This window comes from Aulostomus chinensis, chromosome 18 (assembly GCF_037954235.1).
Source record: "Aulostomus chinensis isolate RoL2024-O1b breed Wild chromosome 18, RoL_Achi_v1.0, whole genome shotgun sequence".
In the NCBI taxonomy this organism is placed as follows: domain Eukaryota; kingdom Metazoa; phylum Chordata; class Actinopteri; order Syngnathiformes; family Aulostomidae; genus Aulostomus; species Aulostomus chinensis.
In genome coordinates, this window is record NC_141337.1 from 7243805 (window position 1) to 7271208 (window position 27404).

General features: G+C 42.5%; 1 protein-coding gene across 7 annotated transcripts in view; it reads left to right on the forward strand.

Annotated features, from left to right (window-relative positions):
• srcin1a (SRC kinase signaling inhibitor 1a) overlaps positions 1-27404 on the forward strand; it is a 69842-nt gene that overhangs the window by 16872 nt on the left and 25566 nt on the right. For 6 of the 7 annotated variants that reach the window (XM_086186160.1, XM_086186162.1, XM_086186163.1 and 3 more), the window contains exons 2-9: positions 5922-5951; positions 6832-7181; positions 12802-12828; positions 21811-22006; positions 23412-23423; positions 23718-24013; positions 25896-26719; positions 27118-27219. In XM_086186160.1, coding sequence (XP_086042286.1) covers positions 5922-5951; positions 6832-7181; positions 12802-12828; positions 21811-22006; positions 23412-23423; positions 23718-24013; positions 25896-26719; positions 27118-27219 — 1837 coding nt within the window. The remainder of the gene's footprint in view (positions 1-5921; positions 5952-6831; positions 7182-12801; positions 12829-21810; positions 22007-23411; positions 23424-23717; positions 24014-25895; positions 26720-27117; positions 27220-27404) is intronic. The other variant, XM_086186161.1, reaches the window with a different exon arrangement.

Consider the following 27404-nt stretch of genomic DNA (forward strand, 5'->3'; position numbering starts at 1 on the left):
AAGAGACCTTCTCAACAGGGATCAATAAGCTATCAGATTAACAATAGTAAATGGTCACCAATGAAGAGGATGTTGGATTATGGATGTTTTTGAATTTGTGTGTAAGTCTGACTATGTGTTTTGCGGTTGATGACTACATACACATTGGCAGTGGACCGTTCTTTTTACATCACCATATCCTTGTTGTAGTCTTGTGATTACAAAGGCCTTGATTTTTCTGTATGTCAAACAAGTTCATGAGCAAAGATTTCTGCCAAGGTCCATGTAGTGTTTCCCAAGAAATTAATGGAAATATCCAGAGGCAAGAATAATTGTACATGCTTCCAATTTATGTGTAAATTAATAAATCTTGAGGTTTCACATGTTTCAGTATATCCTTATAACACAAGAGCAGATGAAGCGAGAGGTTCTCTCTTCTGATGTATTCAAAATCACATATTTATAGAACTGAATATTCTGTGGGTGTTGAAATATTGATCGAAAATGCAGATGGGGGCACCCTACGCTGCAGTGATTCTGATCTGCACTGAAATGTTATGGGCTCCTTCATTGCCCTTGCTCCATCCTTCTACCAATTTTCATGAATATCAGCCTTGTAGGTTTTGTTGTTGTTTTTGTTTTGGAGAGAAACACAAACAGGACAAGGCAATTTCAGGTAAACCAGTCGAAGTTGGTTTGTGCCGTGCAACACCCACACCATGATGAGCTGTTTTGTTCTTTAACTGTGGCACCTTCCACCAGTGGAGATCAGAGATCCAGATGCTGCTGTCAGAGGAGCCGCAGCAGCCCCAGACTTCCATCTACATCTCTTAAACTTTATTGCCCTTGTCTTTTTCCTATCTACAGAAGCATTTTATTGAAGGTAGCATCCCCTCTGTAGGTGAGGTAAACTGAGCAGCACTGATGTAATGAGGTGTGGCTGGACAACCCTCACACACAGTGGCATCATGTGACCTGGTTCAACACCACTTTGTAATTAAGATGCCCCCCCCCCCCCCCACACGCTGCTGTTTACTCAGAAAAAGACAGCTGCCTTTTCCTTGGATGACAAGTTAAACAAAGGGGTGCATTATGCTTGTTACCTCCACCTGTTCCCCCCTGTCTCTCTTTCACACTCCTGGATCATCTCTTTACCTTCCAGTTGGACACACACACTCACACACACACACACACACACACACACACACAAACACATTTGTTGTTTGCGGTGAGAGACGGCCCCAGAGATGTAGCTGTGAAGCTGTATCATGCTCTAATTGTCTGAGTGCATGCTTTTGTGTACTAACAGGTGCTTTGCTGAATCCCACATCACTGCTGCAATTTTAGCTTTGCTGCCTCCACAGAATTCCCCAGCGTTGCCCAGGGAAACAAAGTTTTCAATGGGGAGATTGGTGGGTGGGAAATAATTACCTATTGCTTTCCTTTGGATGGACAGAGGTGAGCAATAGGTGAGAGGATGGGTTTGTCACTTCATATTGTATCATGAGGGTGTTCCCTTTCAGGTTTATGCATGACTGAATGTAGCTCTCTGATTGTCTCGGCCTGTTATTACAGACAGATGTGTCAGCTGGCCTCCTCCTGGTGGCGTGCTCTCACTGCCCAGCTGTCAAATTTCACCCCTTTTAACTCTCCTCCCCTGACACAGCAGTGCCCCCGGAGCTTTCCGCAATAACTTTAATGGAGAGAAAAAAATGAGCCTTTTTGACCGCGTCAAGTACTGTACAATTAAGAATACAGAAAGTGTGACATAAAGAAGATGGAAACAAGCCTTTTTTTTTGGGGGGGGGGGGGGTGGCTATTCATTGAAATCCAAAACTGCAGTATTGAATCTCAAGGCCTCATCACAGGGCTCATTTGCCAGTTGCTTGATTAGTACTTATGCAGCAGGGAAAGTCAATGTAGCAGCAACGTCACCGAAAGTCAATAGCCAGAAGATGAGCACCATGTAAACCAGGCGTTCCCGAGCTGCTGTGAGTTAGGCCCCCGGTTGGCTCTTGAGTTGTGACTTGCAGGGTTTTAGAAGCCTGATTGGTGGTTTTAAAGAAGGTTATATTTAATCCCGCCGTGCCATTCTCTCCTTCTAGTTATTTGTTTTAACCGCTCCCATTGGAGCGTGCAGAATTTAAATTGCCGATGGCTGTTGGCTTGGTTTATTTCCGATCGCCTGTAGCCTTACAAGACGTGCTTGACTAGCAGCGTGCTTCTCTCACCTACTTCTGCTCAGGTTTCGCTCCTTATTGTCTGGTTAATATTCAGCCGCTTCATCTACCCTTTGCTGTCACAGCTTGCATCCCACAAGGAGCCCCTCTATTCTTGCAGTAAATTAGACTGTGCTGTATATCAGAGCACTGGCTTGGCTTCCCCAATCATCTGGATAATCTTCTGGGGACACTGCACTGTCAGGGAAACTTAAGAAATAAAACCTTGGCCCTTTTAATAGCGCAATTAAACATGAGAGAATAAAAGAGAGTAATCCCGCCGCACAGAGAGATCATTAGACGAAGAGAAGATTGAATGATCATTTTAATTGCATATGCAATAAGCATTAAAATATGAAAAGGCTATCATGTGGCGATCAGATGTGAATGTGAAACAGTGGACCAAAGAAGACTAATGATGTAATGACAAATAGAAGCTCTAAAGACAAATATAGGGAAAGAACCACAAAGAGAAGCTGAAGGCGGTTTTCACTGGCTTGTCATATGCAGAGCTATCAAGCGTACCCAAGCATAAAGAGCGAGCTAACTTGAGGGAGCCGCTCCTTTTAATAAAGGATAATAGATAAATCCACTACACTGAAATAACCAGGAAATACACTGTGACTGTATTACAGAACTCTTAATTTGAAGTACACTTTGCTTCTGGCTGCAGCTTGTTGGTTTTCTTGGTTAAAAGGTGCAAAATATATTGTTGCTGTCTATTGTACATCATTCATTTTAGCAGCTAGGAAGTGCATAACATCAAATCTGTCTTGACGTGATGTTTCAGAGGGAAGGTTGTTTTTCTTGGACTGATTTGTTTTTGATTTGTTACGTTGTTGCTTACATGTTAACCGATGCAACCTCATTTCCTTGCTGTCTAACAGAACGCTGTCAAGACAATTCAAATCACAGCTGGAGAAGACAGAGTGTGTGCCAGCGAGGTGAGACAGCCTGTATTCAGAGTGCATTTCAAATATTAAGCATTTCAAATGGTACACATACAGTTCATAACATTTTGCTGCCCACACACACAGCTGGGCACCTGACTGGCAAACTACCTTCCCAAAACATTTAGCTGCTGGAGAGGAAATGCAGTTTTATTTGTACACTCCAAATAACAATTGAAGTAGCTGTTATAAATCCACCTGTGCAATTCTGACAAGAGGAACAAAAATACTTGAAGCACCTGTGCATTTTGCTTTAGCTCTTACAGAATCCAGAGCTGTATTTTCAAATGTGGAGTTTTCTTTTCACTGTAGGAGACTCAAAGCCGCTTATACCTTCCTCTTTCTCTGACCCACTTGTTTAATATTCCTGTATACATCCTCCACTTCTTGCAAATCCATAAAAGCAGATCCAATCCACTTTTCCTTCTCACCTCCATACATTCATGCATATGATGAGCAGCACCTACTCCTCCCAAGTTAAGAGTCCAGCTCAGCAGGTGCCCTGAAAAAGAAAAACCCCTTCTCCCACTGAGAGTTTGTGGTCTAGGATTCAGCTACGGTAATACATAATGATATTCTGCGTTGTGTGTGTGTGTGTGTGTGTGTGTGTGTGTGTGTGTGTGTGTGTGTGTGTGTGTGTGTGTGTGTGTGTGTGTGTGTGTGTGTGTTATTTGGGGTGTGTTGACAAATGCTTTATGTCACGGTCTGAATTTCCCTGCGTATATAAATAACACACTGAAGGCGGTGGAGACTGGTGACTCAAGGAGTGAAAAGTTGGTGAGAATATGGTTCAGTGAAATGTAAGAGAGCTCCTAATAAATGTGAGAAAATGGCTATAACACAATACATTAAACACATGGCTTTATTTTTGCAGATCATATTGGTGAAGTTGGTTGTCAGGAGTTTGTCTTGCAGTATCTTTTTCTCCGCACAGGTCATTTCTTCCGTCCTGTTTGTCTTATCTCCCAGGCCCCCCAGCAGCAGGCTCTTTATATTTAGGCAGGTTAATGCCCTCAACTGTTCTCTGTATCTTGACAGTACAGCACAGGCTTCATTGGCCGAGCTCCCAGAGTGTATCGCTTCTGATTGTGAGGCTCCCGTTGTCATTCAGGTTCTCCGATCAACATGCTGCACCTTTTGAAGGAGGCTTTGTAGTTGCATTTTGGCCTCCCGCACACTCGCTCACAAACACTATCTTCTTATGAAGAAAGTATTCACCAGAAACCTATCAAGGTTCTTTCATGGTGGTTCAAATAACACTGGCATCTCATGGGTTTTTGCACAGATTATTTTGGCTGTCAGGTTATTGTCTGCCAGTTTATGAGGAGAAATATGGGTAGTGACTGATGAAAATAAAGATGTATAGCTTGTTTGTGTTTTCTATTCTTACTCTCCTGCCCACACAACTCATTTTCCTGTCTCGTTCAAGATGATGGCTTTATAAACAGCCACAAAAACTATATCCAAGAACTTCAGTTTGAAAGGTTTAAGGGCATATTGCAAATTAGGTTACTTTTTCCAGGTGTTTGCAAGGCAAGTGAGATTTGAATCACATAATTATAGTTTGGGAACCAGACTAACTGGCTACCTCTTGTTATCATTGGGAATTGGTCTGGCAGTGCCAAGCTGGTACGTACATGTTAGTATTAATGGTTTTAATGCACACTGACTTCTGTTCACATCTGTCGAGAGGATGCAGAGCCTAGTCAGCTTTTCACTCTCATTGTGGCTGCACAGTCACTATAATAAGCCTGTAATAGTACATAGGCCCTGCTTTGCCAGCCATTGTAATGGGGCTCCTGAGTCAGGTCCTTGTTAGCTGATTCACAATAAGCTCAGACCTAATGAAGTGTAAACCGGACCTGGGAGGCTACAGGAGGCCAGATGAGTGTGGCCGGCGGCCCTGGTGTACAGCTCAATGCTAATGCTATCAACCAGTCAGTCCATTTAGCCTCACCCCAGCTCAGTTTATCAGCACTTTATAATGTGTTGGATGAAAGGGCAGAGTGTTGAAACAGCTTGATACCTCTCAGAGAATGAATAGAGTGAGAGACAGCAAGCACCGGTTGGATTGCAGCTGCGGTGTAGAGATCGCAGACTTTCGTCCAGTAACAGGCGTCTTCTGTGTTAGTTTGTCCACTGGAGAGCGATGCAGCTCTGTTGAGCCTCCATCTGGCCGGCTTCCTCTTCTCTTCCGCTGCGTTCATTAACAGTCCATTTGTTGCTTCAGCCCTGAGGAGACTCCCTTCACTGCTCGCTTGCTCCTCTCATCCTAATTGTGCTGATGAGGCCTAAATGTACAGCTGGTTGACTGCATTCATCCCCGTTATACCTCAGCTTTTAGTTCAACCAGTGCTTTTTTTTTTGTATTATTCATCTAGGATCTGATCCTCTTTCTACCTGCTTAAATATTCTGACACTCGTATCGAGCTAATTAGCAATTTAGTCAACTATGAATAAATAATGTGTGATTTTAGGCAGATTTAATACTTTTGTATCAGCTAATGGAAAACTGCAAAATGATAGTCATTCACCATTCTGCAGGTTATTGTAAGACACCATTAGCATTCATAGCCAACCATTTGCTCATACGTTAACCCTTATGAATACATTATAATGCATATTTAATGCATTAACTAATTGTTATTCAGAGAAAGTGCTATTATTCCATGATAGCTCTTTTCTGATGGTCATGTGACTGTGCTCTTCTGTGTTTGCTTGCACATTTTTTGCACAAACACATCAATTAACCCTTGGCATGTTTCTCTTCTAGCCAATGCCGGGGCCTGTTTTCCTAAGCAAGGTAACTCACCGGCTCCCTCCCTTCTCACTCTGAATATTCATTCATTTTTCCAGTCACATATTTTTTTGTGTAGCCATACCGTCGCAGTCTGGCAGTCTCCCTTCCTGTCCTGTACGAGTCTTCCACCACGGGCTGTGTTGTCTGTCAGTTTGAGAATGGATAAAACGCCCATGGCTGTCGTACTGATGTGCCTCCTTAAAAATGGACAGTAGAGCCAGTAACCTCCAAATAAAGGAGAAAGAATATATAGAGAAAGTGACAGGAGATGTCAAGGGATCGAGAAAAATCTCAGCGAGATGGACAGAAGTTAGTGAGAAGGAACGAGAATAAAGACGATGATAAGAGCAATGTTTCCTCCTGTTCCAGCTTGACTTTCAGTCACCTGTTTTGAGTTTTTTACCTCTGTGTTTCTAGGAAAACAATAAAAGTCACTTAAGATGATAAGCAGGCATATCACAGTGGAATACAAAACAAATTCTGTTGTGTCTCTCCTCCTTTGATCTATTGCAGAAGCATTTTCAATTTTTCTTCCCTTTGAAACTTGAAATCAATACTTCTGCAGGGAACTGCTCCATACTGGTTGCAAATAGTCTAACATCTCATACCATTTCTCTCCCTCCCTCTCTCTCTCTGTCTCTCTTTCTCACTCTTTCTCTCTCCCTCTGTCCCTTTCCCCCCTGTGCTTTATTTTTCTTCCTCCCTCTGCTTCATTTGTACCATGTTTGCCTCTGCGTGAATGTACATTTCCAACCTGAAATCTCTCTGCATGCATGTGTGGGTGGTGATTCACTTTCTTGCACACTTTCTATCCCCTCCGTCTCTCTTTCCATTTTTCTTTTTCTTTTATCTTCCCCTCCTGTCTTCTTCCCTTGTCCCTCAGATCCCGAGCGTGGTGGCAGTCATATGATCTCGACAGATGATCTGGAATATCCACGAGAGTACCGGACGCTGGGTAACAGCGCCAGACGGTTCTCCAATGTGGGCCTGGTGCACACATCGGAGCATCGCCACACCGTCAGTGCCGCCCAGAGCCTGGAGGCCCTCACCAACCTGCACAAGGCTGACATGGAACGCAAGAGGGATGCCTTCATGGATCACCTGAAGAGCAAGTACCAGCAGCAGCAGCAGCAGCTGCAGCATCCACACCACAGCCCGCACCACAACCCGCCGTCTCCCTCACCCTCCCACGCCAGCATGAGGGGTACATCAGAGCGGTCTGCACGGGAACAGGTACACAGCTCGCCTTCTTGTGAGGATTTTTTTTTAAACCCTCAAACAAAGGTGTGTTTCCTGCAAAACATGTCATTGTCAAATTCATATTTAACTTCAGTTTGTTTTTCTTTGTTCTTTAATTTTTTTAGTTAAATCTACTCCAAGATTTTGGGGCATATACACTGCAGCATATAATCTCAGTAGCAGCGGAACAATGAATTGACCTGTAGCATCGACCATATAGCCAATGATCCTGATGCATCAATGTGACACTTGAACAACATGCTTGGGTTTATGTTCACATGTCCCCAACATTACCCACGTCCACTGTAGCAGATGGCGCCCTCTTCTGTTGTAGGTTGGGGGGAGGGGCAAGCTTGTTCCGCACCAACAACTAAAACCTTGCTTGCCTGTTAATGTACACATTGTTTCAATGATTTGTGGTGGGGACATGGACAAGTTATTGAACCTGCTGTACATGATTTCGCTTAATATTTGATTATAAATATATTTGATATTTACTAATAAGTCAAGCAACTGCAGATCTCTGTATTGAAGTGTATTGTGTCCTAAATCATGACGCATTGAGGGCATCCAATTGTTGTTTAAAAGAATCAATGTGTGATGAAAATTGCAATTTACACCCCCAGTACTCAGCAAATGTTTCTTTTGATGGAATGGAGAAGCATAAATGGAAATTAAAAAAAAAAAAAACACTAACAAGTATCTCAGTATACGGATGAGCAACCATGAGAAAATTCACTCGTCTGGTGTTTCAACGATGGTGCTTCCAAATTTGATGAAGGTGTTCAGCTGAGATCTGCTGACCACAAAGAATATGAATGAATGTGTTTCCATAATCACACCACTGAATGACCTCTTTTGCCCTGTGTGGAAGCGTTCGGTCATAATGTTTCTCCTCTTATTTATTTAGACTTTTCCTTAAATGTATCGCTCCCATTATGTGTCATCAGGCAACAAAAAGTCTCCTCGAGGATAGAATCCAGAGTTGTGGTTGCAATGCTGCACATTTCCTTACTGAGGGAGAGAAAATCCGTGAGAGACGGCTGTCAGGTGGTCTTTGCATCCTCCTCATTAACTGTCACTGCTGCTCCTTGTGTGAACAGTATTGCTGTTTGTGTGTGAAAAAGGCACAATCCAGTGAGAATCACATCAGGGGAGAAAATGAAAGGGGCAGAGAGAGAGAGGGAGAGAAAAAGAGGGAGCGAGCGTGGGAGGGCGGGTGAAAGACAGGTGGAGTCCATAGTTGCCGTGGCAACCTCTCCCATATATGGCAAGCAGGGATATCACATTGCAAAGGTCAGGTTGTGTGAAGGAGCAGGAATTGTGCAATAATGAAGACGGTGAAAGGAAAAGAGACTGGAAAGAGGACACTTCGAAAAAATTAAGCTGGGAGAGTGGACAAATCCTGAAGTGACAGGGCATTTTCACAGCTCGGGGGATGAAGCAGCAAAGCCCAGGATTTCTTGTCATCTCCTGGATGTGCAGAGCTTGGACAGCGAGGAGGGAAGGAGGGGGGAAGGAGGAGCTGGAAAATACTGCTGCAGCCAGTCAAGCAGCCCGCTGCTCAATTAGCCAGCACCAGCAGGAGCCAGACACCCATCTGCAAAGGAGTTAATCGGCTGATGTTGTAATGAATTAAATAAAGAGTTTCCGCCGCATGTGCTACTGGATAGCGAGACAGAAAGATTGAGTGAGGAAGAGGGAGGGAGGGCTGGAGAGGAAGAGGGAGGGAGAGATGGACACAAATTCGTTGAGGATTCGCTGCACCTGACGGACAGCCTGGGATGACTGGAGTGGTGGACAGGCACAGGTGCACTGCAGGTGAGATGAGACTGGAAGCATGAAGCTGGAAGCTGGAGGTTGTTGTAAAGAGGTGTGTGTGTGTGTGTGTGTGTGTGTGTGTGTGTGTGTGTGGGATAAGGATGTGCCAGCTGGGAATAGATTCCATGCCTGTTGTATTTGTTGTGGTTGTTGAGGTGACAGTGTGCGTATGCTCTGGCAGGCAGAAATCCAGGTTAGATGCTGAGTGGACGACACTGTACACTGTACACAGAACCTTTTGTGCATCTGTTTGGCTTGGCACTCATTTGCTGTGCAGACTAGTGTGCTTTCATGCAAACAGAGAGAGGAAGGAAGAGTGGCTGCGTTAACTGGAGGAGATTAGAGTGTGGAGGGGGGGGTAAGAATGATTGAGATGAGGAAGAGGGGGTGCAGAGAGGATGACGACATCAGAAAGAAACGTGGCTGGAGGAGGGATGGTGCGAGTGCAGCCTGCTTTACATGCAGGTCAGGTAATGCAGCGCTCCATTCAGCAGGGCTCCATCCTTCTGTCGGAGCTGCATGTTCCTCACATGTGAGTGTGTGAATGTGTAACACGGGTGCCAGTCACAAATGCTTTCGGACCAGAGTTTAATTTCCATTAGGTAACTCTTTCTCCTTTATAGTTCAACAGGAGGTTTAAAATAACCAGATGCACATTTTGAGTTCTGGTCAATAATCTCACCTCAATCTGGGAATTGTGGCTGAATGAGCCACTGTGATAATGAATCATATCAAAACAGCATCTTGAATATAATTGCGGCACAGATATCTGCTATCTGCACTGATTGCAATTGTGAAGATTGCGAGCGAATAGAATTCCCTTCGCAATTTGCTATCAGGACCTCCCAGAGCAGTGTTTACAAGGGAAAGTCCGAGTTGAGTCTATCTAGGAAAACACGGCAGTAAAGACTGAATGTGTTTACTTTACCTGAACTGTGAGTAAGCCTCATTAAAGTAACAAACACTTGCAGAGACACACACGACCACAAATCACTCCTCAGAGGCCGGCCTTCCAAGTCATTTAGTTTTGTGGGAAAATAAAATCATTAATGTTGTCTGAATAAGTGTACAGCAATTATTTATGACACATCACTGGCGCCTGTGAGCTGATATCAGTTCAGCAAATTGTCAGGGACGAAGCTTTGCTTGGTTGCTGCACTGGGTGAGAGACTGACATACAATCAGTCAAGGCCGATACATCTCGCACCTGATATACCTCATCTATTAACTTTTCTGACAGTGACCCGCTTTACCCATGAACTTTCACCCCTCAATCGGGCTGCCCCTCCTCAAAGATGCAGATGGTTTATTCCAGAGATGAGAAAGTTCATGCATGCTAGAGATCATTCTGAGGAGTATCTTGATGATTTTATTCATTTTTAATCCTGCTGGTTGGATGGTTTTCACAGGACAATAGTTGAAAGAATTCAAATTTGGAGATTCTGCTCTGACTCATCAAATAGTTTCTTTAATAATAATTGCTTTGACATTTATCAGGGGTAAAAAAAAAAAAACATATATATGCTTAGAGGGCAAATAGGCGTGGGTTGAGAGAATTTACTCCCTATCGTTTTAAGTACTGCTTGTCTCTGTGCCAGTGAGGCTATAGGCACTCCCCGATAAATTAAATTAATTGAAATTATAAACGGCAACAACTACTTTTTCCATCAGGCAAATATTAGTTGGAGAGAGCAAAATATAATAATATATCTCAAACAAACAAATAACTTTTGGAATGAGGGTTGAATGGTTTACTTGAGTTTGCAGTTTCTCTTTCACACCCTGATAATTCGTATGTCGCTAATTTAGACTTGATTAACGCTGAGCTGCTTTTTCTTTGTTGTATTTTAGTAAGCCTTTTGGCTAACGCATTTATTTTGATTCTATGAATGCACTCTACTATAGCGTATATTCAGATATTCAGTACACACAAAAAAGCAAGTGTGATACATCTGTACTACATAACCAAGTCTTGCCCAGTGTGTTTTTCTTATTCTTGTTTTTAAATCCAATTACGCCTAAAATTCTGTTGTATATCACTCAACAATGTGTTTTATACTTGTTATAAGAACAATAATCTCCCATCTGAATCAGCTTTATGGGCCAAGTATGTGTACATATACATTAAAAAAAAAAGAGTTTCCACAAATTGACATACTGCTAAAACAAAACCTGCTTTGAGTGCATATTTATACACACAGTATATAAGAAGCTCTTCTATCTTATCCAGATGCTTATTAAGTGAGTCTGGCTTCTATCAATTTTTTTTTTGTAATTGTCAAGAAATTTGATGAATATTCTTAGCTGGAACTTAATCTTTGCCAATGTGCTTGAACATTGAGTGAGCTCTCCATGAATACCCCAGAGTATAACATACTGATACAATAAAGCACTGCAAAATACTACGAACAAATCAGGGACCGTAGTGAAACAGCTCCAGTTTTATTCTCAAAGTCCTTCTGAAGTCGCAACAGCTTTTTCCTCTATTGAATTACTACATACTTGCAAAGCAGTACGCATCACAAGATATAGTACGTATTATATAATGTTTGGTGGAAGGAATCAGGACACAGACGAAGCCTATTAAAATCTCTGTATTTCGACCAGATTAGAGGAGTTTCTGTATCAAACTGTGACAACTTTATGGATTAGTGTAATTATAACTTAAAAAACTGCAAGGACCAAGCAAGACAGAGAGGGAAGGAGAGGAGCGTCATGGGGAGAAGACTGTCATGGGGCCAGGAGTCAGCATAAGGGAACATTCAGTAAAAGATCAGATTATAAAAATGAGTTCCTCTGATGCCTGTATTGACTGAAAGAATCACGCCCTTTGTTGAGACTGTATTAAAATGGAAGGTTGATAAAAAAAAATGTCACTGACTATTATAAATCTAAACTTGACTGTCACTGTATTATTATTTTTTTTTATTTCTGCATCAGGAGAATAATATGGATTTAAGCAGGAGTGGACTGAGAATTGCCTGCACATAAGAATTTGGATTAAAATTCATGAACTTTGCCTAATCTTTTTTTTTTTTTTTTTTTTTGTGTCATTTGAAGGTATTTCTATGCCATCAATGGCTCGGCCTGATTTTGACTGAGGGGCGATTATATGTTAATGGAAAGCTTACATTCTGAGGCCTCTGCTGACATGCAAGCACCTTTTTTATACACAGCAGTGCAGCAGGAAGGATAAATGAACAGAGGAGAGGTAGCGCATCATGAAAATAAGCAGGTGAAATGTTGAGGTTCAGATGGAAAGAGCGTGGCAGGTGGATCGTGAGTAAAAAAAACAGGAGAGAGCGAGCGAGGAGGAGACAGGAGCAGTTTCTTGCCTGTAGTGGAGAAGTCTGGGAGCGACGCCAACATGGCAACAACAGAGTGGGATGCTGTTTGATTCGATTTCACTCTTTTCATTTCCACCTCTTCAAGAGTTGCAGCCAACAACACAAGCTTGTTTCCGGTGTATTGAAAACCCAGCACATCCACTTTTTCTGCATTAACACAAGTCAAACTTAATTATTGTGGTTCAGTGAAGTTGTCAAGAATATTAATGAGGTTTTTGTTTTTTTGGGGGGTTATGACATGCTTGTCAATAATGCAGCCGATAATGCTTTTTAAGAAAGTTGTGATTCACACTGTTTCCTCTTAAGTTGGAATTTGCTCTCAGCACCATTTTTTTCAATGATTTTTGTTTTTTTGACAGTGATTTTGTTTTTGTTTTTTTCCAGAGGCAAATATCTAAAGTTTCTCTCACTTTTGTGTCCTTCTTTTCCTTCATGAAACACCACAGCAACAACCCAACTACTGGAGCTTTAAGGTCAGTGCTGAATTGAAGTGCGTTATCTCTCCTCTATCTGTCCCTCTCTCTCTCTCTCTCTCTCTCTCTCTATTGTGTCAGTATGTGTAGGGCCGTTGTGTGTGCCAGTTATCCCTCATGTTGTGAGGCATAAATCTGTTTTACACAATCACATTGTTGGGACTTGCTTCCCTTTTGAGGACAAAAAGCAAGTGCCCATGATATAAATCAATACACTTTAAGGGTTAGGGTTAAAAAGGATGAGGTGCACAGCCAGAGGTTGTTGCTGGAGGTGCACTGGTTCAGATAATATTAATCTCAAACCTCCTTCAATAATAAATTAAACTCAAAATACAGCAAAGATTTCAGACTTTCCCACTGGTTTTATTATTCTGGTCTCTCCTGCAGGTTATAACGGAGCTCCTGCTTGACTGTTTCACCAGTCCACATAGATTACCTGAGCACTACTGGGACTTAGGCTTATAGAGCGGGAGTGGAGTTGGTATCATTTACTTGGAGTGGATAATGTTAGAGAGGGAAGGGGGCGGGGGGGTGTTTGGCACTGGAAGGGGAAAATGTCCTGGCTATTGTTTAGCATCAGGCAAAGAGTAAATGGTTGCTGGTAGCTCGAACACTCCAGAAGACTTACTGTGTTGGTTCTGCTAACACTGGACTTTTAAATATAGTGCAGTAAGGCAATGATAACCTTTTATGCTCTTTCATAAGCCCCAAAATTGTGTGGCGTTCAATGCATGTTCCTTAGGTGCCGCTGCTGTATTTTCATTTGAAACAAACAGCTCACAAAGTCAAGGAGCTATCACTATAGCAGGTGCAAAAACAGCACATTCCTGGACATTTGGGTAGAAATGGACAGTTTCTCTTTAATAATCTTGGAATGTCACTCTTTTTAGAGGGATGACATTTGCTAAGTTGTCTGACGCAAAGGTGAACTGGAAGAAAGTCAGAGTGCAACCAGTTGCAAGGGGGCATACTACCTGCCATTCCAGAGGCAGACTTCTATCGATACATCGATTCCTTGTCAGTTCTCTTACACCAGAACGACGCCACTTGTCCAGTTAAACGGCCTAATCGACTGCAGCTGTGCTTGCTAACCTGCTTGGTTTAATTTCCTCTGGAGTGACAGAAACTCTCTATGTTAATGTGTGTGCATATAAACATGTGTGTGTCCTGATTGTGGCATCTGACATCACCAGTTCTCTCCTGTAACAACAAATGCAGCTCACTTCTCTTCTGTGTGTGTGTGTGTGTGTGTGTGTGTGTGTGTGTGTGTGTGTGTGTGTGTGTGCGTGCGTGCGTGTGTGCGCGCGTGCACGTGTGTTTGTGCAGGATCTCGGTGGCAGAGGTGTCAGGGGTGGCGACAGCTTAAACTTCTCATGCTTCGTTTAATATGCACAAGTCTACTCTCTTGGGATTTATAATACCTCAGTCAGCTGGTATTAATGGCTAGGAGCCATGTGACCTTGCTGAAGTATTACTCAGACTGACTGAGACATTAAGAAGACATTCCAGACATGCCGCTCAGGCATTAGTCAAATAATGCTATGACATAAGCAGGGAGGCTTGAGTCATGGTCGGGCTGCCGAACGTGCTTCATCCACAGGTTGCAGGGAGGAAATATAGGCCATGCACAGCGGAGAAGGCCAGTATCAAGACGTATGGAAAGTAGGTTGATTTGAAAGAGTTTATCCTGTTTGTTAGCTTGTGTGATTTATGCATCACTCTTGTGTGGCATTGTTCCTCACAGAAGCTGTCAGGGAGGCGTACGATCTAAACACTGCAAATATTGATTTAGGTGTGTGTGTGTGAGCGTGTGTGTATGTGTGTGAAGAAGAAAGAGCCCAGAGCTTGTCTGCTGAGTAGTCCTCCCTCAATTCCTGCTCAAATACCATTTGGACAGGGTGGAAATGTCACTGACTATCAATAGCCATATACCCTGACCCATAGGGGAGGCTAAGCAATTTATCTCTTGCTCCCATAAGTACTTTAACCTCCGATTGATATTAAATGAAATTTACAGCCCTGTCACACAACCAGACGATTTTAAACCCCCCAGGAGTTTCAAGAGGATTGTTAAAGCCCCTTTTTGAATAACTGAATATGAAAAATGAAGATGCTTGTTTCCTTAAATCAACAGATGTTTGAGGGTTGTGTTGCCAGCAATACAGAGGAAAATTGGGAAAAAGTAGGAACTAGTAGTTGCGTCTTGTAGGAAAACTGTTTCCAACTAGGTGCTGCTTATCATCTAACATGTTGCTTTTGAACGGCTAAATAAGCGTGAAGTGAGGAAACATAATCACAGAAACGGTGAAGATAAATGTGCAGCCACGCCTACGGTCAATGTACAGGATCCAATTAACCTACAGATGCAATCATTACTGTTTTCTTAAGTGAAAACGATATCAGGCAGCAAGAGAAACCAGGTCTGAATTTTTCCTTCTGTGTCTTCCGCTGTGGTTGGTTGATCATACGCTGCATTACAGCTGATTGGAATGAGATTGGCTGATGTCCGAGAAATCCATCAGACTTCTGTGGCCTGCCTGAACGTTTACATTTGATGTATTAAACAAAAAACAATTCACGTTTAAAAGGAAAGGAAATTGTCTGGAATACATCGTTGCAGTTCTTCCGTTCCCTCTCATCTATCACAATCACTACCAGTAGCAATCTATGCCATTGCCTCCTCTCCAACCTGATGTGTACTTGTGTAATTCGCAGCAATTTTACAAAGCAATTTGTTCTTTGCATTGATGAGTCTTGCTATTGTAAAGAGACAGTACGCTTGGAGGGTTGATTTTTGTGTCCAGGCAGAAGATTGGCTGGAGAGGTGGAAAAGATTGAGAGGAATAATGATGGTGGGGGAAGAGAGGTTGTGATTTAAGACGCTATTCTTATTCTTTGCTTTCCATTTTCTAAAAGTGTGATGTGCGAAGTTTTGGGGTTTTTTATGTGCGTGTGGGAAAATTGCCAGGTTATACAGTTGGAAAAAAAAAAAGAGAGAATTTCTGACAGCCAAAGCAGAAGCAGACCTGGCTGTGGCTTTGGCCTCCTCTACCCGAAAGATCAAGGTGGAGGCAGACACGTTGATGTGAGGCAGCTCAGCGGGAATTAGAAGTAAGCACTGGAAGTGGAGGGAGAGGAGGAGGAAGTGAAGAGATCACTTCCCAAATAGAGACAGAAAAGATTGAGGAGGGGGTAAAAAAGAATTTGGATTGAGAAATGCGGATGAAGTGCGAGAATTGTGATTTTAACCTTTAACACCTCACTCTCAAATAATACCCTGGAGGTGAACACATCATTGTCATTTCACACATATCAAGCTGTGTTTGACATTTCTATTGCTGGGATATATTCTCTTGCTCGGGTCCAGGACAGTGTCACTTCACAGCAAAATGATTACACCAAGGAAAAGGCACCATGTAATGTCTTCTTTGCCAACCGTTGGATTTGGTAGCAGCGGGATTATTTTTCCTTTCCTTTAGATTGTTGTGTTTACATTTTAAGATATCACAGTAGAAAAGGTCGATGGATACGGCAAAATTTGTAAACCAGAAAAACCTCCCACTATACACAAAAAAGTTTTTACGCCCGTTTTAGGTGGTTTTTGCCTTTTTTTAAATGAGTAAATGAGCAAAATGGGAGATGGAAATGGATTTCGAAGCCTTCGCCTTTCAACACATTCTCAAACTTTGTCTTCATCTCTAGACAGCTCGCATCTCGGCCAATGGCACAAAAGAACAGTTACGACTTTCCCTACTGGAAGTGATTCCTCGAGACCTCTCGTCAGTTTTCATTCGACAGTCGTACTAGATAGCCGGGACTACTTCTTCTTCCACTGTTTGTTACAACAATCCTCAACATCACCCATCCTCTGTGGAAAGTAAGCATTGTAAAACCTAGTTTGTTTATTCCAAACCAGTTGACGGAAACGTGCCTTAACATTGCTTGAAATTTGCTCGGCAGCTATGTGGAAACCCACGTGAGTGCCATGTGAATGCACAGCTTAAATTCAGCTTAATTTGAAGGGAGAATATGTCCTTTTTTTGACAACGCAGCCTTTTGAAACAATTTGACATCACGTTCTCTGTGTTTTGTGGTCTTGATTAAGTTTTGGCACACAAATAAATCCCTCTTGGTGAGGGTTAGAAAACAGTTTTGATTGTGAAATTTGCATTCTACTAGAATCAAAATGATTTGGCCAGTTGTCCCATGCTACAGATTTCTGTGCCTTTTGGCCCCGTCCACCACTCCTGTTTACCATGTACTTTTCTACTGCAGACATTCTCACACTGCCATCTTAGTTCATGTCTGACTGTATGCACGCCCCTAAATATACAGAATAAAGTCATATATCAAGGTGGCCACAACCTTGAACAACAAAATACATGTTCGCTTTTATGTTCAGTTACAAAATTTACCCACCACACAGCTTTCTGATAGGAAAAGAAAAGGTGGGAAATTGCAGTGGAGTGTGTTGCTATTCGTAGCCTGAGGTCTACCATGCCCCTCTTTGCACTCCCTTTGCTTTTGTTCCATGTAAGATCATCTTGTTCCCTTCTTGTTCCCCTCGTCTACTGTGCCATTATAATAGTGTCAAGTTCTCAGAAGTAATTGAGTGCTGTTGAATAAAGTCTTGATAGCTCTAAAAGAAAATGTTGAGGTGGAAACATGGAGGTCGAAAGCGCGGAAAATAGGAGGGCGGTGGAACCCGTTTCACTCAGAGATCTTGAACACCCTTGTGTATAACGCTTGTATGTCTAGAACAGCCAGATGCATGACCAGATGTTGCATTCACATGTAATATTTACCATATAGAATTGCTGCACCCAGATCGTTTCAGTTTTCATATCACATAAACCACAAATATGGAAGTCAGTGTTTTGAGACGTTGGAACAAGGGGGCGAGTATACGTAGCGACAGCTGCTGTACACTTACACGCATTCATACATGTTTCATTGTCTGGATCAGCAGCTGAGTGTTTCTCATTCACTTTCCCTGCACATGTTGTTTATCTTTTTCGGCTAGTTCAAAAATATTTAATTGGTGTCTGCACAATCTCTCTTTTCAAAGAAAACCACAGCTAGGTTATTCTCATGTGGATTCATAGAATGAGTTTGAAAAGCAAAAGGTTTCTGCTCCGTCTTTGTCTCTCAGCTCTTCAGGATAAAAGGATCCAAAAAATGGTCTTTTGACAAAATTAATTTATTGTTTTACAGTAACAGCGAGGCATAACAAGATGAAGTTGCAGTCATGCTGCCTGTGTTGAGCTCATCTAATGATGGCAGGAGTATATTTTTACACTATTATATAACTTTCCATTACACCACACTCATCTGGTAATTGTGTCCTTGTGGCCAGTGTGAATGTCACAAATACATGTAGCTAACAAGTGAACCAGCAGTATCTTTCCTGCAGCCTTGACGAGAAGTAAACTTGCCTCAACCTTCCTCACCTCTGGTCGGCTGTTTTTCATTAGCTTCACATCTCACATAAACTTTTTCTACAAACAACTTGGATTTGATAAAAATGTTCTGGACATCTCTGCACCGGGGCGATTTCACTACGATGGAGTGGTGACCTGTCCAGGGTGTGTCCTGCCTCTCGCCCGGTGACAGCCGGGCCGTGGGTGGGCGTTGAATTCAAGTGTCTTTGGGCTCGTATACCAACCGATATCGGTGATGCAGACCTCACACTGAGATTTGAGGCCCTCCTGTCCTGGGCAGTGCACATCATTTTGTGATGCTTCCTGTCAGAATGCTTTCCATCCCACACCTCTGCACAAATTGACAAGAACTTGGCTTTCCCAAGTCTCTTAAATATCTGAAGTCGTTGTCCAAGTCATTGCCTCACACCTTTGCCAAATCAGTTTATCTTTGTAACTTTTAATGATTCGTGCGTTAAGATTTAGAAAAGTGGGCCCATTATAGAAATTATGCCAAGAAATATAGATGTTGCTGGTTTCTATGTGGGTTTTGCAGTAAGCTAAGCTAACTTGCTGGTTGTGGCATAAAAATATCAGTACCAGTCTTTGAACTATTGCTCATGTGCAACCGTTCCTGTATCAGGATGACACAGAAAGACTTATTCATCTTTCTATTTCTGTTATAATGCCCTGTGCTCAGGCATCCCAAAGAGAAAAACACACTTGGGATGATTCAGAATACAGCAGCACATCTACACATCAATCCTAACCGTGGAGGACACTTCAGTTTTAAAGGCCCTTCATGGTCTCCTCGTGCAATTTTAGCATCCAGTCTATAATTTGATCAGATTATTCATAATAAACTCTCATCTTAAACACTAAGATCCTATTCCTAAACGTCCCCCAAAACTGAGAGGTGCTGCGTTCAGTGTCTTTAGCCTCGTCTACATAAGATGGCCTCCCGGAGGAGAATTTGATTCAACAGACAAATGTAACCTTAAAATATATCTTTTTAAGTGTACATTGACAAATGTTTATTCTTTTTCTAAGGATTTAATTAATTTGACCCTAAGCCTCTTTTATTGATATAAAACACGCTGAGTCGCATTTGCGGTGATAACTGTGCTATTTACAGTGAATTATTTTTGTTATTACTGTTACTGAAACTAATCTCTTAAACATGCAGTTGCTGCAGCCGTATCTTTTGCAACCTGATTAATGGGTGAACTCCAAACTTCTCCACTAACATCTTCCGTGTCGCCAGCCAGACTGTGACACGCTGCAGTGCTCGTCGCTCCTCTGTAGTGCTGTTGGCTGAGTTGTTGTTCATTGTGGTTACAGTTTAGATGAATAACCCCATTAGAAAACACAGTGGGGGTTATCTGTCAATGCGGAGGTCCCTTTGCGTGCTCAGACAGTGTCTGCCACCCCTATCGCTGGACACCGCCATCATCCCGTATGTGGAGGTAATGTACATTAGAGAGTGGATGGTTCAGTTTCTCAGTCCAGATGAGGTTCCAGTAATTTACCAAATCAACACCCGCGTGACATTATAAGGCAAAATGGCAAATGCAGTTCCAACAACAGTTGACTGCTGCAGCAGTTCATCTATTCATAACAGTAAAAAAAAAAAAAAAAACACCTCTTTTTTTACCTCATTCATGAACAGGCTTCAGTGGTTTAAGAATTCATTAAGAAAAAAACGTCCCTCTGCTAGTTTGACTTTGTCCAGTGCAATTTTCAGCTTCTCTCAGATTTATTTTTACTTTTGCCTTACATTAATTCAGTCGTCGAGAATATAAGTGGTATCAGCGCTGATTGTCAGCATGTTATCATCCCATGTACATTTGCTGGCAGTGGAAAAAGATGCAACCAAACAGAGAAGGGCAACTGAACATGTAATTGCCTCCTTGACTCTGTTTTTAAAAAGACTCTTCACTTACGTAGTGTCGCCATGGTTTAGAACAAAAGAGTTTTGATTTTTACTTATAACCTCCAAAAGGAAGTGAAATGACCGTCTTTGTTATGAAATCTAAAAGTTTGCCTTCGAATTTTAAGTTGATGGAACTTCAGAAGGTCAAGTTGAGGTAATTTTGGAAAAAAAAAAAAAGAAAAAAAATCTGTTTTGAATCATACTTTTTCAAGTTCTGCATACAAGTTCCATCATTTTAAAATTCTGAGGCTATTGGGACACTAACTTTTTAAAGTTATAACGTGTTTTTTTGTGTGGTCTTTTTACTCAAAAAGTAGCAGATGCATTTTTATTAACCTGGGTAGGATGATGGAACTTTGGTTGAGTAATAATCAGTTCAATTTTGGAACTGATCCGAACCAATCATTTGGATGTGAAACATCCCCAAACCAAATAAAACAAAAAACGAGAAACTACTATGGAAAAAATAGCTATTGGCACTGATCTCAGCAATTATGTAATACGGTGTACCACGAAATGCTGTTAGCTTGTCTGTCATGATTATGTAAAAACATCCAGGACGCTTGGTGGTCAAAACAAACAAGTGAGTAAGTGACAGAACATTAGATTACTGTTATAAAGCCTTCTAGATTATTGCTCAATAATCACCGTCTTAAAAGAATGTTGTGTTCTATGCAGTGTTGAATCAATTCCAACAGCTCACTGCAGAGTCCATGAGCACAGAGTTGGCTCTCTCTGTCGCTTCTGTCACAGAATTGTAATAATTAAAGACCTCATTAATGAACAGCATGCTGGTTCCATATTGCTGTCCAACTCAGTCAGAGAAGCGAGAGCAAAAAGTCTTGTGAATACAGGGGAGAAATGTGTTGTGTTCATGGTGCGAGGAGGAGGAGGAGGAGACGGGCACAGCTACTGTACTGTGGCTAAGGATGTGTCTGCTTCTGCCATTCAAACAATCAGCAGACAGCATTCTGGGAGCTCATTACAGCAGCCTCAGAGCTGGAGGAAGACGTTGCTACAGCATTGAGGGATCAGGGAGCCAGTTCACTGAGCTCAGCCCCAGCTGCACTAACAGTCTTTCAGTGAGAGACGCCTGGGCATAGGCCAGCAGGATAAACCCTCAGTGACAGGCCAGGATTTGCATGAGCTTCTCCTCCCATCCCAAAAGCACTCATTTAAAGTTTATAGCTGTGTGGGGACGAGTTTGGATAAGGGTGTGTGGGAGGTGTGCAAAGTCATGCAAACGCGATGTAATTTATGCAAAGATGAAGCACAGTTCATGGCTATATTCTCCTTCTTACCCACCATTCTTGATTTATGAAGGTTGATCCCCTGGAGTGCTGAGCCATTTGAGTACAACTGTATTGTGTTTTATGTTCCTCTGCAGTATTCAGCTGATGTCAGATACCGTGACGCTAGTAATTCTTAGTGAATGGCTACTAGCTAAACCATTGTCAAGGTCTTGTTAATCTTGTTATTTGCTACATTGTGGGCTGTGTCATTGTCTGTTTGCTCTCTTTTCCGGTTTGTTCTTACTCCATCAGCCCCTTCCAATCCATCCTCTCTGCCTCCATTTCACTTCTCACTGACTGACTGTGTATCTCAATGTGTGTTACATACCCCTGACAGAGCCGCAGTCCAAGGCATTCCCAGTCTACCCAGTCTGGGCTTGCCGACCAGGCTACCAAGCTCTCCTTTGCCTCTGCCGAATCCTTGGAGACCATGTCTGAAGCTGACATCCCAATCGGGTTCAACCGGATGAACCGATTTCGCCAGAGCCTGCCGCTGTCCCGCTCTGCCAGCCAGAATAAGCTACGATCTCCAGGTTAAGATTGGAAGTACTGCAGGCAGCCTCTGTCACAACATGCTTGTTGGACTTGAGGCTGATTTGCAGCTGTCTGTTAACGTGATGTCACTGGTACTGAGGAGGCAGACCATAGCTCTACTCTCACCTCATTTGCCATACCAGTTCTAGTTGAAGAGGATTCGGCCCTGAAATAGCAGAACTTTTCTTGAATTGTTCAGAACTTGTTGTATCATAAACTAACTTGCATATTTATTAGGTACACTGAGATAAAACTGGTGCAGTGTAATTATACAACAACCAAAAAAAATTATCCCTTTATGGGAATTCTAATGTTCAGTTTTTACTGAATCTGCTGGGAGAAAAAAAAGGTGTGGATTTATTTTGGAGAGATTTGGATGGAGGCGGTTAGTTTTACTGAACCATCTTTAACCAATCAGATCATCAAACTGATGTGGAAGCTGAAGCCAGCCGGTAGAAGAGAGAAAATGTCCGTTCCCTGCTAAAAAAAAAAGAGAGAAAAAAAAGCCTTGTGGCCATTTATTGCTCTGGTTCCAAATCACAAGCGCTGATTTGACCTCATGGCCTCTACGCTCATTTCTTCAGGAGCCGCCATTGTTGCTTTGTACAGTCTCAAATCTAATCTGTCCCCATATCTCCTTAAAAGATGCAAAGAAGGGATGACCTGGTCCAAAAAAAACCCCTGAATCCTGACCAGATGGTTTCTCACGTGATTTCTTGACATCGTGATCACTCAAAACCTGCTGCTTCGCTGAGGAACTAGAGAAGTGCTTCTTATATTCCGTATGAATTGTAATTAAAAAAGTATTAGGAGCACATCTCAATATAAAACTGATTCAGTTCAACATACTGCATTAGTTTTATCTAGGAGTACCTTGTAACCTTCTATTCAGGAAGGAAACCCTATTTTGTGAAATTTTTGCATGTATACTTTCAGTTCTTATGTATATTGTATATAATTTGGAAATAATAGCACAACCCTGTGTAATCATGTCGATGAACGTCGGATTGCATGCCAGTGTTAATCATTGAGGAGGTGTTTGGCATGCAAGAGTAACTGAAAGAGTAAAGGGCAAGTTGACTACAAAAGTGCCTTAGGGATATGGAGTAGATTAGTGTGAGGCGGGTCCAGGCTTATAAAGACCAAGTTGCTGTATTACATCAGGGATGGTAAAAGAAATATAGATAAAAAGCGGTCTTAAAAACTCCAGGAAAAGTGACTGAGGAGCATTTTGTTCATCCGTGGAGCTGCTAATCTGTCCTCTCCATGTCTCTACTAACTATTCTTTGTTTTCTTCTCTCCCTAAATCATCTGTAATATTTGACTTAAATGGCCTGATTTTTATTAATCACTGGTCTTTCTTTGCTTTGTTTGTTGTTTTTGTTTGTCCCACGGTGTATGAAGATGAATATGCAGGTTAGTCAGGCGTCAAACACATATTTGCTTAACAAATCAAGGATTTCATCATCTGGGTAAATGATTAAACATCAATCATTGCTATCTAAGTATTGATGGTTAAAAAAATGTTTGCAATAGTGCTGAACACTCAGCCTGTAGCAGCTGTGAATTCTCACACAGCTCCCACAATCTTACGGACAAAAAAAAGATCTCATGTACTGAAGAGGCAGAATATTTTGATCAAAAGTGTCAATGTTGAAAATGGTACTTTCAAGACTCTCTACCGTATCACTCCTTTTTTTTTTTTTATAGGTGTGCTGTTCCTGCAGTACGGAGATGAGACACGCCGGGTGCACATCACCCATGAGCTAAGCAGCCTGGACACGCTCCACGCCCTCATCGTGCACATGTTCCCTCAAAAGTTGACAGCAGGGATGCTGAAGTCGCCCAACACAGCCATCTTGATCAAGGATGAGGCACGCAACGTATTCTACGAGCTGGAGGATGTACGGGACATCCAAGACCGCAGCATCATTAAGATTTATCGCAAAGAGCCCATCTATGCTTCCTACCCCGCAGCTGCACACCTGGCTAACGGAGACCTGAGGGTGAGAAAAGGGGAACTGGGGGGGGGGCATTTTAGAGAGACAATGGTGTCTGATCTCCTCTAATCCGAATGCTTGACAACTGAGCCGTCAGAGAGAATTGCTATAATTCTGTGCCTCTAAAAAGAGGAGTAATGGGCTTCTTGGGCATGGCAATAGTGTTTTTTGTATTTCACTGGTAACTTTGACAGGCTGTTGCAGGGACTTAACAGGTATTCCTCCTGGAAATGTATGTTCTTATCTTCAAGTAGGCCATCTGTTGATGTGCAGACACCAGAGACAAATGTTCCTTTGTGAAATGAGCATATTTTACACCCGAAGCTATTTCTGCTTCACTGAAGATCAAGAAAGCCTGTGGGAGACCTTTAATTATTTCTGCTGCTTAACATTTGTATTACTCACAAAACTCTCAGAATTCAAATGCTATCAGCCATCCAAGCAGGCAGTCAAAAGGTGACAAGGCCTGCGTATTTTGTGTTTTTGCAAGAAACAGAATATGAGAACAATACAGTGAGATACAAGTGACCCCTGAACTTCTGAAGGGTTGAATTACGCTGAATTGATACCGTGACCAATTTACACAATATTGATTTTAAGTTATTCAAGTACACACTTTTTGAAATTTTGGACCATTTATTTGAGCGAGTTTATTGGACTCAGCTCAGCAGTAAAATCTTTTGGTTCTTCATTTCTTAAAATTCAGATTCTACTTCTTTTCTCTGACTGTCACCCATCTTGTTCTGCAGTTTTGCACATATCTCACAGTCCCACTCGCTACCTGATGTCTTCCTGATTTGTTGTGATTGGTCACAGACACACACATACACACACACAGAGCACATCAGTCAGTGTACGAGTGTGTGGCAGTGTAGCAGAATGCTCATCTTTTTATTCCACCTGGTGTGAATTTTAACGTAACTAAAAGAATTTGGCGTTTGGGGGGGAAGCCTTCAGAGTCGGCTGCACGATTTGGCTCGTTCGCAGCTGACACATCACTACACAGCACAGAATGAGACAGACAGTTCATTTCTTTTCTTTTTTTTAATGAATGGAAACTCACATAGGCTGCATCTCAACAAGCATCTTGACATTCATTTGCTCTTTTGACTGATTCTTTCTTGTGGAGAACCAGCGTTTGCAAACCAGACCTCACACAGCTCCACCAGTGTGACTAAGCAGCACAAACTCTCTTCTCACACTCTAATATTTCCAATGTATTAAATTGTGCTGCACAACAAGGTTACCTAGGATGGCGGGGAGCAAAGGATGAGAAGAAAAACAGGGATTAGTTGAGCAACAAAGGTAGTCATGTGACAAGGGAAAGCAGATTATTTGGATTTGGAAAGCTGCAGAAATGATAGAAATCATGAAAGGGGTAGCACAGAAAAAAGGAAGAGGAATATTGAGGGGAGAAGCATTGGAGCATATGAGAAAATTTTACTGTACAGGTAAAGGAAAAAGGAAAATGGACATAAATGAATAGCTTTGTACTGCATCTTATTGCAGTTCACTTGAGAGAATTAATATTTATTCTCAGACACAGGATTCTTCTTATGATAAATGCATGTTGAACCAGTAGGAATTCAAGACAGGGGGAATTAAATGTGCGTGACCTGTAGAAATATTTCCATTTCGGCCAATACATCTTTTTATATAAAAAAAAAAAAAAGGATTCAAGACTAAAATTCAGGAATGAATTCTGCCCGTGGATGATTAATTGGTCTTTTGTGGATTTCATCATTCTGTGTAAGCATGCTCAGACTTGGACAGCATGTCCATCGTCGGTCAGATCTCAGTGGTGCTCATGTCAAACTGACACATGCTGAACACTCTGCTCTCATCTGTATGTCTCCATGGTAACATTCATCCCTGCTTATCATTTCAGAGAGAGATGGTGTACTCCTCTCGTGATTCCTCCCCAACTCGCCGCCTCAACACCCTCCCCTCCTCTACAGCCTCAGGTTCTTCTGGTTCTCCATCCCGTTCACGCCTCTCCTACAGTGGAGGCCGTCCTCCATCCTTCACGGGGTCCCATCCCCAGCATGAACAGCCCAGACATCCCCACCATCCCTCAGCTGGGCACAGTGTCAATGCGGGCCTCTCTCCATCGCCCAGCGCCATCCTGGAACGCCGTGATGTCAAGCCAGATGAAGAGGTTTCTGCAAAGAACATGGCGCTGATGAAGAATGAGGGGCTGTATGCAGACCCCTACAGTCTGATGCACGAGGGTCGCCTCAGCATCGCCTCCACACAGTCATTAGCAGCCATTGGAGATCCCTTTAGCTTCCCCGTGTCCACCGGTCTGTACCGCCGTGGCTCTGTGCGGTCCCTCAGCACATACTCAGCAGCCGCTCTTCAGGGGGACCTAGAAGATTCCCTCTACAAACCTGGAGGTTCCCTCTACACTGACACGTACTCTTCAGCCACACTGGGCATGGGTTTCCGCATGCCACCCTCGTCCCCCCAGAAAATCCCTGACATGCAGCTGAGAGACAGGGACTCATACTCCAGCTCACCTAGCAGAGCCTCGCCAGTCAGGCAGAGCTTCCGCAAAGACTCGGCGTCCTCCTCCGTGTTTGTGGAGAGCCCAAAGTCAAGGCCCAGCTCCAGTTCAGAGCCTCTGTGTCTGACAGCTGGACCTGGCGAGGGTGGCAGGGCCACTCCTGGTTTTGGTTCTTCAATGTCTGGACCAGACTCTGATGTTAGCAGGTCAGTATGAATATGTGGGGTGTTTAGTTAAGGTGTCCAGTAGTGATGGTCTCCGAATTCCCTGTAAGCCAAAACTATTCTCAAAAAAATGTTTTTTCCTCGATGGGACAAACAGACACTTTATGCTGTTAAGATTCATTTTGTCTATGTGCTTGACGTCTGTCCTCTTTTTTAACAGTTATTTAAATCTTTTTTTTTTTTTAATTGAATCTGGTGGATCTGGAACTTCATGTTTTACCCTCGTGTCCTGCTTTGGTTGGCCCAGATTTAGGGATCGTTCAATAAATCATTCAGCATATTTATGTGACAGACTTAGTCAGAACTAGGAAGACACTTTCAAAATAAAAGGGTCAGGCATAATCATTGGTAAATGTTTGAAATAGAATGTTGATTTGTAGGGATCATCGTCTGGAGCGCATGGAGGCCATGGAGAAGCAGATCGCCAGTCTGACAGGCCTGGTCCAGAGTGTGCTGACCAGAGCACCAGACAGTGACAGCACGTAAGCCGTTATACTCCATTAACCCTCTAAAAGTCACAACAGAGCCTCAGTTCAGACACATTACTGACAAGAAGTAGCAGCACCAGGCTATCATTGGAGCCATTATGTGCCATGTAGTACTGCTGAACACAAGTACAGAGCAGTAAACATACAACTTGTTCAACACTGTTACATATGAGTCTCTC